The 20,013-nt window shown below is 38.2% G+C and overlaps 2 protein-coding genes across 2 annotated transcripts; both read left to right on the top strand.

The window, feature by feature from the left end:
* Positions 1-563: 563 nt before the first annotated feature.
* LOC108438115 (C-type lectin domain family 4 member K-like) lies at positions 564-9,776 on the top strand. The gene is made up of 6 exons (XM_017715692.2): positions 564-795; positions 6,606-6,760; positions 7,073-7,456; positions 8,875-8,999; positions 9,139-9,245; positions 9,349-9,776. Exons 1-6 carry the CDS (start codon positions 632-634, stop codon positions 9,503-9,505), a joined length of 1,092 nt encoding a protein of 363 aa, XP_017571181.2. The 5' UTR covers positions 564-631; the 3' UTR covers positions 9,506-9,776.
* Positions 9,777-13,347: 3,571 nt separating this feature from the next.
* On the top strand, positions 13,348-19,542 carry LOC108438114 (C-type lectin domain family 4 member F-like). The gene is made up of 5 exons (XM_017715691.2): positions 13,348-13,562; positions 13,806-14,096; positions 18,772-18,896; positions 19,031-19,108; positions 19,235-19,542. Exons 1-5 carry the CDS (start codon positions 13,430-13,432, stop codon positions 19,259-19,261), a joined length of 654 nt encoding a protein of 217 aa, XP_017571180.2. The 5' UTR covers positions 13,348-13,429; the 3' UTR covers positions 19,262-19,542.
* Positions 19,543-20,013: the final 471 nt, after the last annotated feature.

Genomic DNA, 20,013 nt, shown 5'->3' with positions numbered 1-20,013 from the left:
GCACAATATTATATACTACTAAAAGTTTTTAGTTGTGAGTAAAGACATTTACTCTTTACAAGGCTAATTTTCTGCTGTCAGGCTAAAGGTTAGCTGCAATGACAGCAATTATGACACTTGAGATGTATTTGAAACAGTTGCAATAGGACTTTATTTTGTTTTCTGGGCCATTTTTTAATAATTACATGTAATTTTAGGTTTATTGATTTTGTACCCCCTAAAGTTGCTGTGGCCGCCCAATGACTACCCCATGTATACACTCCTAAAATTGCCGCTGGAGCTGGTTTTACAGGAGCAACCCATGTGTCTTGCACTAATCATACTGTTAGAGACCCTATCATTAACATTACATGCATTTAAAGTTATTCACATCCATAGGCTTAGACTAAATGGGAACTTCACGCATCATTACAACTGAGCATCTATTCAGTTAGGATAAAATTCCTGTTGTATTGGCAAAAAAGGTGAAACACTCTTGACTTCTTTATTTGACAGCAGCACAATAATGACTTCCTTATTTGACCACAATAGATAAACCATGCTATCCTAAGTCCACCCAAAGTGGTGTGGTAGCCACAAACAGGCAGACACTTATTCAGCGTTTTATTGAGTCTTGTATTATAGATTAGAGATGTCTCAGAGTGTTCCTAATGATGCAAATCACATTGATAAACTGGATAGAGGAGAGCTTGTTGAGATGGAGGTGGATATCTATGAGAGTGCAGATGCTATTAACGACCAACATAAAGGTGCAGGACACCAACACAACGAGCAACCTACAAAATCAGCACACGGGTAAGATTGGATAATTCCCTCTTCACACTTATTTAAAATAATTATGTGTATATATTTTGAATTATTATAAGCGCCTGACTGTTTATCCTCAAGAAGATTGAAACAAACAATACATTTGCATCAAATATCAGTAGATTGTGATCAAATTCAGACTCTTTATGGTGATCCAGTCACTGAAATGAGTTTGGCCATTTCTGTCATTTACAGTAAGCACAGATGTGACAAGTGTGTTTCTCAATGCACAGCTAGAGAAAACAGTGTCGTCTGCATACACATGCATTGTGCTGTTCACAATGGAAGTGTTGATGTAATTAATATAGATGTTGAATAAAACTGGTCCGAGGATTTAGTCCTGAGGAACACCTTTAATTTCTGGTAACAGGTCTGATTTTTCTTGCTCCAGGGCCACACACATACTTCTGAATTTGTCTAATAGTATATTTAGTATATTATTTAAAATTGTTGGAGAGAACAATGTTCAACAATGTTTCTTTTATGGCAGTAAGAATATCATTTAAAACAAGTGTGGTAGCAGATATGGTGCTATGTTTTTCTCCAAAAGTAATTAACGCAGAAAAAATGAGTTGATCATTCAGAGTTGATAAGTAACATTTTGAGATTGGTCTATATTATTAAATGCTGATTCTCCTTTGTGAAGTGGAGTTACATGTGCCGAGGAAAAAGAAAGAATAAAAATGTATATATGTTCTAAAATTATTGAGGATGCAAGTTGCAGAAAAAAAGGAATCGAGTTTGTTTTCACCTGTATTTTTCATGGGTTTGATTGAAAGCATTAGCTACTATGTGAGAAGAGAAGGGGTGAAAAGTGAAGTGACCATGGTGTTACATTTGTTATGTTAAAGAGGCTCTGTATTGGTAATAACAACTGATACATTAAACTAAGAATGACAAAAATGTCTGTAAAATAATAGGACTTCATTAGAGAAATCTATCATAAAAACAGGTTATAGAACTCGTACTAGTAAAACCACTTCACTGAGGGGCAACGTTCATAGGCTACACAACACCTTAAATATATTTGGCTTATACTGACAACTAAACAGAAAAGCCTAAGTATATTTAGCTATTAATCTTTTGATTGAGCCATTCTTACCGTATACATAATGTTTAAGTATATTGGGTTGTAGTCTAGGGTGGAATAGCTTACTATAGTAGGTAGTACATTTGTGGAACTAATATTTTATGTAAATTTTAGAGAAGTATAACCTGTCTGTGGGTAGCGAGGGACTGATTTTGAACAGGCTGCCTGCCACAAATTCAAACTCGAACTTCCCTGAAGACTGTATGTGTTTTGTTTTGATCTGGAATATCAATATGAGTTGTTTTCTTGTATGTTGGCAACTAATACATTATTTGTTAAAAAATTTGATTTATAAAGAAAACAAGTATCTTCTTAATGCTGAGTATGTTTTGTGATTATATAGCTGTGTAGTCAACTGGTAGTGTTCATACTAGTTAAATTCAAGTCTACTTAATGCACTGTTAAAGGTGTATTTCAAGTATAAAAAATAATACCTAATTAGAAACCTAGTAGAATACTTTAAAGTGTAATGAATATTACATTATGATAAAGTAAGATAAGATAATCCTTTTTTAATCCCCCAACAGAGAAATTCAGTGCTACAGCAGCAAAGAGATAGCAAGGCACCTAAGAAAAGACGTAAAAGAAAAGTTCAATAAAAAAAAAAATTGCAAGTATAATTGCAATATGAAAACTATTAAAGTACTTAACTGAAAGTACACTTAAATGCGTACTTTCATAAATTAAAATGTCCGACATATAACTAGTAAACAAACCATATACTTACAAGTTCACTTTTAGTGTAGTTCACAGTATAGTTGCAAGACAAAATAAAACTTAGATGTAAACTAGTTGTGTACTCAGTGTTTTACTCTTATACTTAAAGAATACTTAAAAGTATACTTTTATAAAATAAAAGTTTTATTACCAAAAAAATGTTGAAATATATGCAAATATACAAGTATACTACCAGTAAATTGATATTAGTATACATGGGAAATAAACTTTACTTAAGTTTACCTTATAAAACGAACTTAAAGTATACTTTTTTGCAAGGCTAGTGTCAGCTGGAGACTCAACTCTGAAGCACTGGAAATGTGTCCTCTGAATGAATGAATCATGCTTCACTATGGCAATCTGGTGTACCTGAGTTTAGCAGATGCCAGAAGAACCCTGTCTACCAGACTGCAGGTTGCCAACAATAAAGTTTGGTTGAGGAGGGATAATAGTCATTGACTGTTGCTCAGAGTTTGGGCTACTTAGTTACTGTGAAGGGTAAAATTAATGCTACAACATAGAAAGATGTTCTAGATAACTATGTGCCTCTTTCCTGTTCCATTTCCAGCATGATTGTGACCCAGTGCACAAAGTGAGCTCCATAAAGACATGGTTTGACGAGTTTGTTGTGAAGAAACTTAAGTGGGCAGCACAGAGCCCTGACCTTTACCCACTGAACACCTTTGGGATGAACTAAAACAGATATTGTGAGCCAGGCCTTCTCATCCACCATCAGTGTCTGACCTCACAAATACTCTTTACACTAATGGGCTCAAATTCCCACAGACACACTCCACAATCTTGTGGAAACCCTTCTCAGAAGAATGGAGGCCATTATAGCTGCAAAGGAAAAATACATATTAATGACCATGGTTAAAACGCTGGCCTTCAGTAAAGAATTAAGTAAAAACATTAATAACAGAACCAAATAAATTAAATATAAAAAGCTATTGACATGGATTAATTGGTGATTTAAAAAGTCACCATTACATCAGCTACCTCAGTCTGCGTTAGTCAAAATGATGTAGGAAATGAAAGAATCATGATGAAACACTGTAAGGCCAAAATGTCTGTTATGGGTATTAAAAATTAGACTAAAGCAAACATATATGTGTGTCTGCTCTTCTCTATGGGAAGACGCTGTAGATATCAGATATTACAAAGTGGCTGCAGTGTGTCTGGGGCTGCTGTTTGTTATAATGTTGGCTGCAATCACAGTGCTGTTTATCAAGTTCAACCACTTGACTACAGACAGAGAGAGGATAAAGACCAGATACACCAACCTAACTATGGAGAGAGACCAGTTACAGACCATAAACACTAACCTGACTATGGAGAGAGACCAGTTACAGACCAGTTACTCTAACCTGACTATGGAGAGAGACCAGTTACAGACCATAAACATTAACCTGACTATGGAGAGAGACCAGTTACAGACCATAAACACTAACTATAACTGACATTTTTACCAGAAGCTGCAGTGTTAGGAAATACGAACGCTGTTTTAGTAAAGCAAAAGTTTTAATTTCCTTCATCAAATTCACGGCAATATGATTTTCCTTCCTTAATACAGTTTTGTAAATCTAGCTCTTGGTCTGCAGCTGGGAAGGATGGCTTCTCTATCTACAGTGTTGCTGGCCAAATGTGAGCACTCAGGTGTCTCGGCACTTCCTCTTGTTGTTTTATTCCTGCAGTGTGGAAGTACAGATTCAACTGCTTCCTCCTTTCTGCTTGCATGCTTGCACCATGCAGTTTATACGCGTTTTTAAAAGGTTAACTCCTTTTGAGTGGCTTATTGCGGTTATATAGATTGATATTTCTCTCAAATATGTCACTATAGTGCAAAGTTGATGTTTTTTCTATTGAAAACACAGGCTTTCTCTGTATATCCCTAAATGTGATTTTTGGACTCTGTGTAGGAGCTTATAATGAACCTTTTCATGTTCATTATACTAAAACACGCTGTTTATGATGCATTCCATGCTGGTCTGATGCTGGTTTTGTGGTTACACAGCATGTTCATGCTGGTTGACATAGCAGCATTCAAAATGCAACATATGCTCATTTTACAAAAGTTAGTTTTGAAGAAATCACGACTGATCACTGCTATTATAATATATTGAAATACTGATGGTTACAAAGTACAGCTGTTTAGTCCTGCTGCTGCTATAACTTAAGATCATTTTAGTTACTGTGTGCTATAAGCTTTTATGTAACATGCGCATACCGTTTGATTGTCTGAGGATTGTGAAATAAAATGAACAGTTTGGATGTTTGCTGGCTTCTCAATTAATTCGATGTGTGCTACTTTGTCCTGCTTCAGCTCATTTTCCAGTATAAACAATAGAAAGTGCTTTCAGTAAAGCTAATTTGACATGAAGGTGGTTGGTTAGTGTAGTGGTTAACACTTGCTTTCTACACTGTAGACTGAGGTTCAATCCCCCACCAGGGCAAACAACCTACACTATACCAATAAGAGTCCTTGGGCAAGACTCCTAACACCACCTTGGCCTACCTGTGTAAAATTATCAAATTGTAAGTCGCTCTGGATAAGGGCGTCAGCAAAATGCTGTAAATGTATAATGAATAAGCACATCTGAGCTACCAGTACCTCATGATGGGCTGATGTTTATGAAACAAGACCCAGCGTACCATTTTTGTACCAGTTCATTTTTATGCACTTTTTTCATAGCATTTAATCCTTTGTTGGTCATGCCAGTTCCATTTGGCCATGTAAGGGCTTCTCTTCCAAAATCTAAGTCTAAAAACTATACACATTGTGGATTGTTTAAAAGTGGACATGTCACACAAAATGTTGAAGATAAAAAAATATCGGACAGTCAATTTGTCATATAGTTTGTTGTATTGTTATATCTACGTCCACGAAACGGCAGCTTGTTGAAGGTCCTTGGGTATTTCTCCTTTTACTCCCATTCATCTGCTCACAGCCTCTGGCCTCCCTACTCTCACTCTGTTACACTTTTTACACCAAGGATTTCCTCTGGTTTAGAGTCACAAGTTTAGAGTCACAGTCTCTCAGTCTTTAACCAACTGAGCTGAGTTCTTGTTTAGTTCTTATGAAAATCTGCAGTCACACCAGCTCTTTATGGATAAGATTGGGCAGTTGTCCTTTAGTTATATACTCAGTTTCCTTGTTTCTCCTCTAACCTGCTAGTCTGTGTTCGGCAGACGTTTCCACTCACGTAGTCGTATACGGACAGTGGAAATGCTCTCTGTTTGTGCTTGTGGTGAATGTGGTCAAGATCCATCTCTGACCACCTCCAAATGCGGTTTGAGTGATCACATGGTAATTTGTTCACAATGCGTCCAGAGTCAATATCTTTGGAGTCAATATCTAATTTAAAACAGGCTATATAAAGAAAATATATAATCAAATTGTAATAAATTCAGTGTTAACCACAAACAGGCTATACTTGGTGACTTACTGTGTGGCCAGCACAGTGATGGTTAAACTGCTGTCTTAGATAACACAGGTAAGAGGTGGACTGTGGTTCTCACAGGCAGACAGAGACAAAGTGTTCACTGATTTTGTAGGACTTTGAGGTAAGTAGTAACTAGTTACACTTATTCAGTTACAGGTATATCGGCAAAGTTTTGATGGATGGATACTTTTCAGTGTACTTTTGCAAATACTCACCTGCTGTCCCATTTTAGCCATTCATACCTTCATATCTAGATCTTAAATCCACTTTGTGCTCTATTCTGTATTCTGTTCTGCTGTGGACAGCACCTGGAGAACCCAATAATGTCACAGTTTGGCCAAAAATGTAATACAATGTCTGAGCTGATACTGTAATAACACACTGTGCCTTGATGTACATCTGGCCTTCAGGAAAGGCTTTATTTTACTGCTTATTTGTTTATTTCTGTAGATATTTGTTTTTTTTTTAGCTACTTTTAATTCAGTTTGGGTCATTTAATTATCTTGAATATGCTTTTGGCTGCTCTATATCTGTCATCTGTAAATTAGAGAGATGTCTGAGACTCCGTATGAAGACGTGGCCAGCACAAAGGACCTGAACAGAAGCAGTCGAGTGGAAGTGGCAGTGGATATCTATGAGAGTGCTGATGCTGCAAGAAGCTTTGAGTCCAGCACAAAGAGGAAACTACAAACTCCCCACACAGGTATCTTTAGGAAATTACAAGATAACCAGAGCTCTTTAAGAGGAAAATAGGCGCACTGCTGGGGTCTGATGAACCCCTTACAAAACATGATCCTCTTATGGTTTAACAGGAAATTCATACACTGCCCACAAAGGTGGTTTCATAGCAACTGTTGCCTGGTTAGAATACAAGAGATAAGACTGTCCACTTGCATAAAGAAGGGGAAGGAAAACTAGATGAAATAACAGGAGGTTCCAAAATATGTGTATATGTGTATGTATATTTGTATATATTCTGCAGTAGCATCTGTCTGTATCCACTTCTCACGTACAGGAGGCACAGAAGAGCGCAGATGCTCCAGACTGACTGCAGTGTGTTTGGTGCTGCTGTGTGTTCTCCTGCTGGCTGCCATCACAGTGCTGTGGTTCAAGTTCATCAACCTGACTGCAGAGAGAGACCAGCTACAGACCAGCTACACCGACCTGACTATACAGAGAGACCAGTTACAGAACAATTACACCAACTTGACGAAAGAGAGAGACCAGATACAGACCAGTTACACCAACCTGACTATGGAGAGAGACCAGTTACTGACCAGTTACAACAACCTGACTATAGAGAGAGACCAGTTACAGACCAGTTACAACAACCTGACTATGGAGAGAGACCAGTTACAGAAGGAGAGAGATAAATGGCAACAGAGGCTTTTAGAACCGAGTAAGTGAATATTCATTTAACTGTCACTTCCATTTATTAATGTAATTATTTACTTTTTCCATAAGCTAAAGTTCACATTTCTTAATTTAGTTTGGTGAAAGTTTCGTGAGTTCTAGAAAGTTTAGAAAGTTCTAATTTTCTCCGTAATCCAAATGTGGAAGATCAGCCCAGACATGGGGCAAATATTGTTAACATGTGATAAAATTATTAAATAGAGAGTTCATGTTCACAGGAGAACAGGAGAACATTTTATTCTTGATTTCAAAAATAAAACTTCTCCCTGCCACACAACCTTAAGCGTGCTGTTGTGGAGAAAATTCCAATTGCATCTACTCAGTGTATAGATGCCTATCAATCTGCTCCACTGTGTCCTGTGATCTAAAGACCTTAGTTTCCCCATCACTAACTTGTAAGCCACTTGAAGTGTTTCAGTCTAGATGCTGCTTTTTTGCCAGTTTTGCCAGCCAACCTGAGCTTCACTTTGTGTAACATTTGAATATGTGTAAACTCATTTGTATGTGGATTCTGATTGGCACCTGTCTAGGACGTGAGGGTGAAAAAACAGCAGGGATAAAAAGACACTGATGCGCTGATCACTGCCACATTGACTTTATGAATAGCTCTTGTTTACAGAGCATGAACTTTATGAATCTTCTCTACTATTAAGACTTGCCCAGTGATGGACTGGTGACCTGTCCAGGGTGTTTCCTGTCTTCTGCCCAGAGACCTCTGGTCTAGGCTCCAGGGTCATCACCAGGCCCTAAAGCTGACCTGACAATGACCCTGTTATTTAGATCCTTGCTCTTATGAGGTGATAGAATAAGGATGTAACATTCAAGCAGGAAATAAAAGCCTGTCTATCTCTGATCATTTATTATTTAAATATAATGTATTTTTGAGCTCAGCTGCAGCCCCAGTCTGACTAACATGAACCCCCATATGTTTTATGAGCTATTCCTGGTTGATGCTTAGTTTAAAATATAACTTATACTTTAACTCCATCGATGAAGCAATACGTCATTTGATTACCTCAGTAAGTAGTTACATACAAGCAGACAGTCAGCAGTAGACAACAACACAACAGCAGACACCACAACAGTTACCAGAAATGTTTAGTTGCAGTTATTACTCCACAAGGGGGTCAGATACTCAGAGCCAAGGTTCACATACTTTTGCCTTTCACAGATGTGTAATATTTTTCTCGATAAACAAATAAGTCCAATATTTTTGTCTCATTTGTTTAATTGAGTTGTCTTTTCTCTACTATTAAGACTTCATAAAAATCCGATGAAGTTTTAGGTCAAATGTATGCAGAAATATAGAAAAACACAGTAATTTTTAATTAATAATTAGTCGATAATCATTACTTCTGTGTAGTAATTATCATGTATGTTTACTTTTAATTGTTGCTTGAGCAGAGTGGAAGTATTTCAGCGACAGTATCTACTGCATCACTACTGTGACGAAGAGCTGGAGTGAAAGCAGGAAGGACTGCACCAGTAAAGGAGCAGACCTGCTGCTCATAAACAGCAGAGAAGAACAGGTGAGAGAGAGAGAGAGATAGAGAGAGAGAGAGAGAGAGAGAGAGTTAGAGAGAGAGAGAGAGAGAGAGAGAGAGAGAGAGAGAGAGACACAGTTCTTCAGCTGTATATATTCACATTGTGCCATATGTACCATGTCAGGAGTTCATCAGTAAAGTATTTGGCAGCTCTGAAGCTTGGATTGGTCTGACGGACGCGGAGAAAGAAGGGGACTGGAAATGGGTGAACGGCTCAGCACTGACGCAGTCGTAAGTGACCAACGAAGTGAACTCAGTTCATGATGCAGTTATTCACTCTCTAAAAAGTTCTAGAGGTGTAATAGTGAAGACAATCTGATTCTCTGTGTTTCAGGTTCTGGTGGACAGGGGAACCCAATGATTATGGAAATGAGGACTGTGCTATAACTGGCTATAAAGGTGCTGGATCTGAACGTTTATCAACCTGGGCTGATTATCCCTGTGATCATCCTGTAGTTGGACTCTGTGAGAAAAGTTTAACTGAATTTTAGTGAACATGACCAGTAGAAATTGAAAAAAAAAACTTGTTTGTGCTTCAAATGCTTTCAGTTCTTAAAGCTCTGTAAATGTCACAGGCATTTTAAACATTGCTTATTGCCCATTGACTCAGTGTTTTTGATGGCTGACATGGCATAAGCAAGGGTGCTCAAGATGAGACGTAGAATGTGGCGTTTTTAGAGGATAAACTTGTGCTGAAGCCTATTTTAGCAACAATACTGATGTAAAAGTGAATGTTAATGTCAAAAGTTTCATTAAATAAAAGATACGAATACAAAAAGCTTCCAGAACTGAGAGTAGACTGTTTTTTGCATTACCAAACAGTCCAGGAGCTGTTTATTCAAATAAGAACAGTGAATATATTAAATCAGTAATGCAATGAATAAACACAAAGCACAAGTGTATATATACACAAAGCTTCAATCAGCAGACAGGTAACATTACTGCTTGGAAGCCGATTTGTGTCTGTTAGCGTCTACATCATCGGGTTTGCTGGAAGTCAGGCTTTCTTTATCTGCAGATTTCCAAAGGTGTATGATGTATTTGCATAGTGCATGCTGGGTATTACAGTAAGAGAAGACAGAAAAAACAAACAAAAAAAATATGGAATGAATACAAAATCAGGAGTTCTGTCAAACTGATGAAGCTGAACTACAAGCTACAAAACATTACATAAACTAATAATATATTAAATACTGGTTTTATGCTGGAGTTCCCCTTTAACTGACAACAGTTGGTGAGTAAATTCCTTTGTTTCAGTTAATATTATGAAAACAGCGCCCTCTGTTGAGGAAATTGATTCTCCGCTCTCGTAAGTGTGACATTTATACCATCTTCTGGAGGGCTTCTTTTGTTTAAACCTTCCATTTTAGGACTGTCCATTTTCAAAGGTTTTAAAACGTTTTGAAAAATTTTAGCCACTTATCAAACTGTAACATACATTAAGCTGTGATGCACAGTAAATGCTTACATGATATTCAACACTTAATTCAAGTAGCTAATAATAATAATAATAATAATAATAATAATAATAATAATAATAATAATAAATATAGCCGCAAGCGGTGATGAGAGGGTCCAAGCACAAATAAGCCCAAGAAGCTGTCAAGCACTTTGAGCCAAATAAGCCTAATAAGGTCTAATGCAGTTTGGCCTTTCCAGCAGAGAGGCTGAAACGAAGTCTGAGTTTAGTAATAGGCCTTCATTTCTCATGAATAATGAGCAGGGGGCTTTAAACGTAATATATGTTTACATTTCATTTTACTGATCTACAAAGGTTTGATGGAATACATGAGTAATGGTAAACTTTTTGTCTTTGTTGCATTTCCAAAGTATTGTGTTTCTCTCTGTTAAAGGCTTTGATAGGCAAGACATAATGAGACCCAGTGCACTCATAAGGGCCCTTTAAGCAAAAAGGACCTCAGTGAAAGAGGGTCAGAATTGGTCCAAAGGTCTACAAGTGTAAATGAAATTTGATCAGGGACCTCCATCAAAGATGTTCACCGAGTTTAATCCAGATTGAACTTTTGACCTTGGTATAATAAGCTGTAGTCTTTAAATGGAAAATTCAAAATACCTGAGACGGAGTCCGATTTATGACATAACGTAATTACAAAGTTGAAAAAAGAATAATAATAAGAATAATAATAATGAGAAGAAAAACTCTTAACAAAACAATAGGGTCCTACGCACTTGGGTACTAGGACCCTAATAATAATAATAATAATAATAATAATAATAATACTAAATTTTCATTTGCAGAATGCTTGATGGAAAAACCTAGTCTAGTAGATGTGTTTGCTGAAGTGGTGAGCAATGCATGTGTAACATGATACTTCGTGATTTTGATGAGTTGGAACCCACACAATGCAGCCATAGTGTCAAACACCTGCAATTGCCCTTGCTGGACTAAGGCAGCAGCAGTCCTGGTCATAAGCCAGCAGGTCCTAGCGCTCACTAAATTTCAAATTTAGAGATGTGATGGCACAGCTGAAAACTGTAACTGGGACCTGGCTTTTTCAGAACACGAAGTAGAAAAGCAGAAAGGGATGGCAAATTGTGCCACTTTTATGGTGAAAAAAGTAAGCAAGTTCACTGCATCATTTAACTAAACCAGAAAAATGCTACTACTGGGGAGTGCAAGGGTTTGTCAATAGTGTTGAAAAGGTTCCTGGGCTGGCATGAGCTATGTTGGACCACCAAAGATGGATGAGTAGAATGAGCCCTATTTAAAGCATCTCTGTGTGTGTGGTCTGCATAGCCCAAAGAATATACAGTATGGCTAGTTAGGAGGATAGCACATATACTTTGTTTAATAGGTGCAAGAGCATCCACAGTATTGGTGTCACCACTAAAAGGGCCATATTTAAAAAAAAACAACAACAACAAAAAAACTATTTCAACAGATCCGATGTGTTTTTGTTATTTTCTCTAAACATTTTGCTGTGACCCAAATTCGCAATTGTTTATTCAAAATATGCCAAAACAACAACAGCAAAAAAAACAGGCACTGAATACTTGAATAAATAATTTTTCATAAAACAAATAGTTTTATATGTAAATCACTGGACTATATTAACTGCAGATAACTATTAAACCTCTTTTGCTTGTCCCCAGTGTATAGTACATTTTTCAAAACTGCGCATCTGCTTCTTTTTTTTGTGTGTGTTGTCCCATAGATCATTGCTGGGGAGGGAATGGGAGCACATATTATGTTACAGTGCATGCTGGGAACTGTAGTGCAGCTCATGTTGAAGTGAATTAATGAAAATTCTAATAATTTTGCGGGCCTGATAGGATTGTGTCACAGTCCTGACTTGACCCACGTGCCTTGTGTTTCACACATGGGATCTAAAGTATACAAGGAGGAAATATTATATACAGAGAGAATTTCATCAGGACAGCGTATGGCCATGATGTGTGAATCCAAAGCAGTCGAGCACTGACAGAAAAGCAGCAGCAGTAACTGACGAATCTTAGCAAGATGGACAGCAGCGTCAAAAACTGCCAAGAATCAAAGCAGCACCAAGAAGACAAGAATTAAAACATTACTTAGGGAAGGATGAGGACATATCCGAGCAGGCAAGTAGGAAATGAAGCATAAAAAATAAACATTTTACATGAAAACAATGCTCTGTGTGTGTGTGTGTGTGTGTGTGTGTGTGTGTGTAGTTTAGGAGAAATCCAGTATGTTCTTAGATCAAGATTTACATCCCACCTTAAAAACCAAGTCCCACTTTGACCCTGCATACAGCTGACATAAGAAGACTTTATATAAACCAAAATAACAACAACAACAACAACAACATCAATAATAATAATAATAATAATAATAATAATACGTTTTAGAAGTTTCTTTCACATGCCATTTTAGTTTAGTTTTTTTTTTTTTTTTTCCATTATGGGTCCTGACCCTAGTTTATATAAAGCAACATTTGGTTCAATATCTATTGTATTAGATGCTATACAAAGGAAATGAAACATGAATTCATTGTTACTCACACAGGCTAATACGTTATACTTGTCCCTTCCACCCACCAATTTCCAAGTGTAAGCTTAAACCCTCCATTGCTAAGCATGCTGTAGGTACATAAACACTTTCTGGCCCATTTAAGAGTGCAGCATACAAAAAGCAAGCAAGACAGGGAAAACGGAAGCAGGCATCTGAGGTTGAAAAATGGGCAATGGACCAAAATATATTTTGCAATGCAAAGCAAAAAAAGATATATATATAAAAAAAAGATGACATAAGCTCAATCATATGAAAATTGTCACATTACTTTCCTGGAACAAATCCTTGTTACTTCCTTCTCAGCTTCCTGTCTACAGAGTTTATGTGGAACTCTGCACACACAGATTTTGGCGTATTATTTAGAACTGATCTGCACACCAAGAGCAGGATAACTGAAGACCCCAGGATGGAAACCAATGTTTATGAAGATCCAGCAAGTAGAGTAGGTTCAGACGACGACTGTACTGGGTATGCAAACATCAAACTAGATCAAATAGGAACTCAAATGGCAAAAACGAACCAGGAACGGCAGAGCTCAGGTGCGCATGTTCACGTTCTCTCACACCCACACATGCTAATTCTAATGGTTTAGTGCTGGATTTTAATAGATTCCTTCCAGACAAGCAGGAGCATAGCTGATTCTACTTGTTAAATCAGCTGGTGTTAGTTGATCACACGTATTCCAGCTTTGATGGACTGAAAAGACTGGACAGGTCTAGTGCGAAGTGTGAATAGTTATGCACATATTGTGATACTTCAGCATTGCTGCTTTCTTTTCATAGGGTTTGTGAGGACGGGAAGCAGACTGACTGCAGTGTGTCTGGGGCTGCTGTGTGTTGTCCTACTGGCTGCCATCACAGTGCTGTGTGTTAAGTTCAACAACCTGACTATAGAGGACCAGTTACAGACCAGGTACACCAACCTGACTGTAGAGAGAGACCAGTTACAGACCAGTTACACCAGCCTGACTATAGAGAGAGACCATTTACAGACCATTTACACCAACCTGACTATAGAGAGAGACCAGATACAAAAGGAAAGAGATGGAATCCAGGAACTGCTTCTGAAACTAGGTAAGTAAACATCTGCAGACTTTAAACACAGTAATTGTAACACAGTAATCTCATCAAATGGCCTTATAAAGTGTTTGGCTTGGACATGTACAAACCCAAATAAAAAAAGTAGGGACTGTATTTTGAAATGCTAATAAAACAGGAAACTGATTTACAAATCTAGTCTTTTGACTCCCGTGTGAACAAAGCAGTATGTTATGTGAATGTAACACATTCCAAAAAAACTGGAACAGGAGCAGCGTAAGACTAGGAAAATTGTAAAAGAAATTGTTCGAACAATTTCTTAAACAGGTGAAGCAGTCATGTTTAGGTATGAAAGGAGCATCCAGGAAAAGTCTAGTTCTTTATGATTAAGGATGTGTTGAAGCTTGCCACTTTGCCAAAAAGTCCATCAACAAAAACTCCAACAGTTTAAAAAGAATGATCCTTAGACGGGGATTACCAGGATGTCATTTACAACCCCTTTTCCAAAAAGTTGGGACACTGTGCAGAATGTAAATAAAAATAGAATGCAATTATGTGCAAATCATGTAAACTACAAAAATACTACAAAAGCTGAAACTATTGTTTGTTTTTTTGGAGAAAAAAAAATATATTCAATTTGGATTGGGGAATGTTTACCACTGTTTTTCCTCAGCTCTTCTTCTAACAACACTCTGTAAGCGTTTGGGGACTGAGGAGACACTGCTGTAGTTTTGAAAGTGATATGTTTTCCTGTTCTTGAATGATGTAGGATTTCAACTGCTCAACAGTTCCGGCACTCATTTGTTATATTTCATAATGCCCCTAATTTCTCAGTGGTGACAGGTCTGGTTTGGATTACAGGCAGGCCAGTTTAACACCTGGACTCCTAATATGGAGCCATGCTGTTGTAATACATGCAGAATGTGGTTTGACATTGTCTTGCTGAAATAATCCTTTAATCTTTATAAAGTCCTTTCCTGAAGAAGATGTCATCTGGATGGCAGCATATGTTGCCAAAACATGAGTACATCATTCAGCGTTAATGATGCCTTCACAGATGTGCACGTCGCCCATGCCATGTGCACTAATGCACCCTTATACCATCATGAATACCTGTGCACTGATTACAACTACCTGAGTGGTCTTTAGCTCGGAGTGCACAGCGTCCACGATTTCCAAAAAACAATATCAGATGTTCATTCGCACTTTAAATTAGTTCGGGCCCTGAGAAGACGACAGCATTCCTGGATATGGTTAATATACTGTTTCTTCTTTGTGTATTCATAGACGAACTGTGTTCATAGTCAGTGGTTCCTGAGTTCCTGAGCCCATGCAATGATTTCCACTACAGAATCATGTCTGTTTTAATAAAGTGCCACCTGAGGGCCCAAAGATCATGGCCAGTATATACTGGTTTTTGTCTCTTGCATACAGAGATTTCTCACGATTCTCGGAATCTTTTAATGTTATTATGTACTGTAGATGATGAAAAGCAAAAGTTCTTCGCTATTTTATTTTGAGAAACGTTATCGTACAGAGTGGTGAACTCCTCTCCACCTTTACTTCTAATAGACTCAGCCTCTCTCTGATGCTCTTTTATACCAAATCATGTTACTGACCTGTTGCCAATTAACCAACAGGTTTTTTTTTAATCATCAAGAAGCTGGGAATCTCTGTGTGTGTAGGGAAAGGCTAGAAACTGCAACTCAATGCTTGGGACATTCGATCCCTTAGATGGCCCTGCGTTTAAAATTAGTATGCTTTTCTTTTGGTTACCTCTGTATAGGAATACGGTGACAAACTATTGTCAATAAACACTGTTCACCACAGCGAAAGCTTTGTCAAGATGTCCAGAGCAATGTCCAGAAACGCTAGCCGTTTTTGGGCTCTAGCTCATCTGAGACGGACTGATGCACAGGGGAAACGGTGCACAGTGGTGTACTGTGGACAAATTGTGTTGTTTCTCATACTGTGAGGGTGCATTAGTGGGTAAACTGAACACATTTTGGAGCAACATATGCTGCCTTTTAGGCAATGTCTTTTCTGCGATGTTTATTTCAACATGAGGACACCAAGCCACTTTCTGCACATTACAGCAGAGATCAAAGACTGCAACAAAAAGTCAGAGATTGCAGATGCTAGACTGGCTTGCCCGCATTACAGAACTGCCTCCTGATGAAAATGTGCAAATTACAACAATGAAGCCATATGGTTACACAACTGAGGACTTCTGTAACATATTTGTGGCCATAAAACACCTTCAAAACAATTTGTATAAGGTGTCAGTCTATGCCACTGGTCACCAGCAGGGGGCCAGGGCAGAGCAGTGGAAGAGCTGGTGGATCTGGGTCAAAGAACTCAAGTCAAGTCAGTTTATTTATATAGCACTTTTTACAACAGGTGCTGTCACAAAGCAGCTTTACAGAAAAACTCTGGGTCTAAGCCCCCAGTGAGCAAGCCAGTGGTGACAGTGACAAGGAAAAACTTGTGAGAGCAAGAGGACAAAACCTCGAGAGGAACCAAGCCTCAAAAGGGGAACCCATCCTCCTCTGGTCGACTCTGGATAGCAAACAATAACAGCAGCAAATGAGATTTGACCATTAATATAAGATACGGAAAGAAAGGAAAAGCAGGAGTAGTGATTCAGAGAAAGTGCAGCAGCAGCAGGAAGGTCAGTTCATGTAGGTGAGGTTTGCACAGCGTGGTACAGGAGAAAGCTCCATTTTGGTCAGATTGGTCCAGGAAATGGGCGAGCAGTGGGCAGCAGATGGAGCAACAGCATCAGACCACACAGCATGGGCAGCTGTTCAGCTTGGCAGAGAAACACACAGGCAGTTAGTTCTGCTAAGACAGACTGATTACAGTATACAGTGTTAAGAGAGTGAAACAGAGACTCCGGCAGGCCGAGCTCAACAGTGTTAGTGTTACAGTGAAGGTGTGAGCGCAGCAGGATGATGGCACCAACACTCACAGTCACCGTAGTACTGTGAGGCCATTTAATGCTTTATAGGTAAAAGAATTTTGTACTCAAAATATAAACTCCAAGTCCCAGAATCACCAGACACACCTGCTGGGCCCAGCTTTAACGCCCACACCAGCACACTGCACTGTCACCCTTTGTAGAGGCGTGAATGGTACGGTACATTAGACAGAGGTTTGTATCTGAGCAAAGGGAAGCAATGAAAAGAAAAAAGGGGAAAAAAGCCTGTTGAGCACAAAGAAAAGAGGAAATCAGTTGGAAGCAAAAGAGACCTGAAAGTAACACAGAAGAGACAACGGAGCAGAACAGACAGGAGCTCAGCTCAGCTCGTCGTTGTCGTTGAATCACAGGGCTCTGTTCTTACATGCACAAAAAAGTTTCATAGCCCTCTGTTGTTTGACCAGGCTGCTTCTTCACATCTTTTGTTTGCCCTTTCTCACAATTATTTCCCTGCTTAAAGTATCTTAAAGCAGTTTGTCCACCTGTTTTCATATCTCCTAATATCACCATTGCATAGATCAGTGGTTCGAAGGACTATTCTTTCTGTCTCCCACAGACCTATTACCCATATTTGTACCTGTCATAAACAAAAGCCATTTTTGTGTTTAAAAAAAAAACCACATTAATACTAATCTGCACCTGGTTCTGTAACAACTTGTGTCTTTGGCATTACCAAAGTTGTAAATTATTAAATAACATCATAAACCACTGTAAAAGGCCAGGTAATCTTCATGATCATTTTAAATACATTCACATGCTTATAGTTAAGATAGTAATAAAAGAGCAGGAGTGTTTTTTTTTTGTACCGAAGAGAAGTTAAATGTAGGATTACATGCATCTGTGTTCTGGATATTCAGGAGTAGGTGGACATTCACAATTCTGCAAGCAACTATAGCCACACATTTTGGTGCAGAAGCACCTGTTTCATAAATTTTTGTGACAGGCTTATTTGGTAGTGTGGTCATCTTGTATTTTTCGGTAAGTAAATGATTAAATGAATTATTATTAAAGGAAAGTAAACGATGTAATTTCAGTGTCCTTTCAAAGCTCAGTTACGAGATCCAAAAATAACAATGTAACTATTACTATCCACGTCTGGTTCGATGAGGGTTTTCGCATCTAAAAATATGAACAAGAGTCAAACCAGCAGAACAGAAGCCCATCAGGCCCAACCACTGGAATTTGTAAAGCTTTACTGTGCGAAAGTCTTAGGCACCCAAGACACATTTTCAAAATCTATTTATTTGTGTAGTTTGTGTTCATTTGCTGAGAAAAGAGGAAGCCCAGTATTACATGTAGTTTAAAAGCAGCACCTGGTTTGACGAATCAGTGCTTCAGTAAATTGTGCTCATGATGTAATTGATGACATTAACAAGTCTCTGTGGCGGCTGTGAAGGTGTCAAGGAAAAATATGGACCCAAGAAATTCTTGTTACTTTTTATGGTATTTATGTTTATTTGAATTATGAATACGACTTTATTCTAATGTATATTGTGATAAAATCCCTGCTGAGGAAAATGTAAAAATTTGCCTAAAACTTTCGCACAATACTGTATATCCCCACTAACAGCGCTGTTTAGCTGTTTTAGAAGGAGGAAGACTGCATGATAAAGCTGTCATGGAAAAAGTAGAGAATGAATCATCTGTGAAAGATCATGAATGAATCAGAAGTTTAGCACAAATGCAAATGTGTTCACTATTATGTTCATGTAATGTTTATGCTCTAAAAAGGGTGGATCTACTTCAGCTCCAGCCTTTACTACATCTCTACTGAGAAGAAGAGCTGGAGTGAGAGCAGACAGGACTGCAGAAAGAAAGGAGCAGACCTGCTGATCATAAACAGCAGAGAAGAACAGGTGAGAGAGAGAGAGAGAGAGAGAGAGAGAGAGAGAGAGAGAGAGAGAGAGAGAGAGAGAGAGAGAGAGAGAGAGAGAGAGAGAGTGAGTGAGAATAAATCATTGTTCATTATTATTTGCTACAACATTCACAGGAGTTCATCAGTTCATTTGGCAGGACTGAAGCTTGGATTGGTCTGACGGACAGTCACACAGAGGGGGTCTGGAAATGGGTAGACAGCTCAGCACTGACCACTGAGTAAGAGACCACTGAATTGAACTCTGCTCGTGATTCATATTTACCATTCTGTGAAGGTCTAGATGTGGTAGAAATGGTAAAGACATTATTGTTCTTTCAGGTTCTGGTGGACGGGGGAGCCCAATGATCATGGAGGAAATGAGGACTGTGCTGTAACTGGCTATAAATATACTGAATCTGAACGTGTATCAACCTGGGCTGATTATCCCTGTAATCACCTTGCAGTTGGAATCTGTGAGAAAAGATGAAAACAGAGTGAACGGCAGAAACTGCAGCGTTCACTCGTGGTGTTCACTTTCGAAGTGGTGCTTTCTATACAGCAACATGTTTCTTGATCTTTATATCTACCAGCTTTTTATGCTGAATATATGCAACATTTATCAAATAATTAAAATGTTTTCCGTCATACTTAAGCTGTGATTCATTTCAAAAACTTATATGCAACTTTTAGAATGAAACTCTTCAAATGTTTCCTCAACAAACAATGACAGCTATTTTTCCTGACCAGTAGGCGGCAGTAATTGCTGTATTAGTTAAAAGTCAAGAGTCTCAATTTCATCTATTAAAACATTAAATAGAAGATGTGCTTGTTGTTTTCTAGTAATGAATAAAGAGAAAACAGGCAAGATTTCATGACCAGTTTAGCTCAGAAACTCAGGTAATGTGTCTCGGAATTGGCTAACATGAGGTTTTCCATCAGGCAGTGCAATACAATATAGTAGTTACAAACCCGTGATTACATATTTTGTTATCTCCACTGCACCAAACCCTACCACCATCTCCCCATGAACCTCAGCTATTTCCTTAGCAAAAATATTTTTATTTACCAGTAGGTGGCAGTAATTGCAATACTTATTAACCCTCATATCTGTGGGCAAT

The sequence above is a fragment of the Pygocentrus nattereri genome, chromosome 22 (genome assembly GCF_015220715.1).
Source record: "Pygocentrus nattereri isolate fPygNat1 chromosome 22, fPygNat1.pri, whole genome shotgun sequence".
NCBI lineage: Eukaryota > Metazoa > Chordata > Actinopteri > Characiformes > Serrasalmidae > Pygocentrus > Pygocentrus nattereri.
This window is presented reverse-complemented; position numbering and strand designations above follow the sequence as displayed.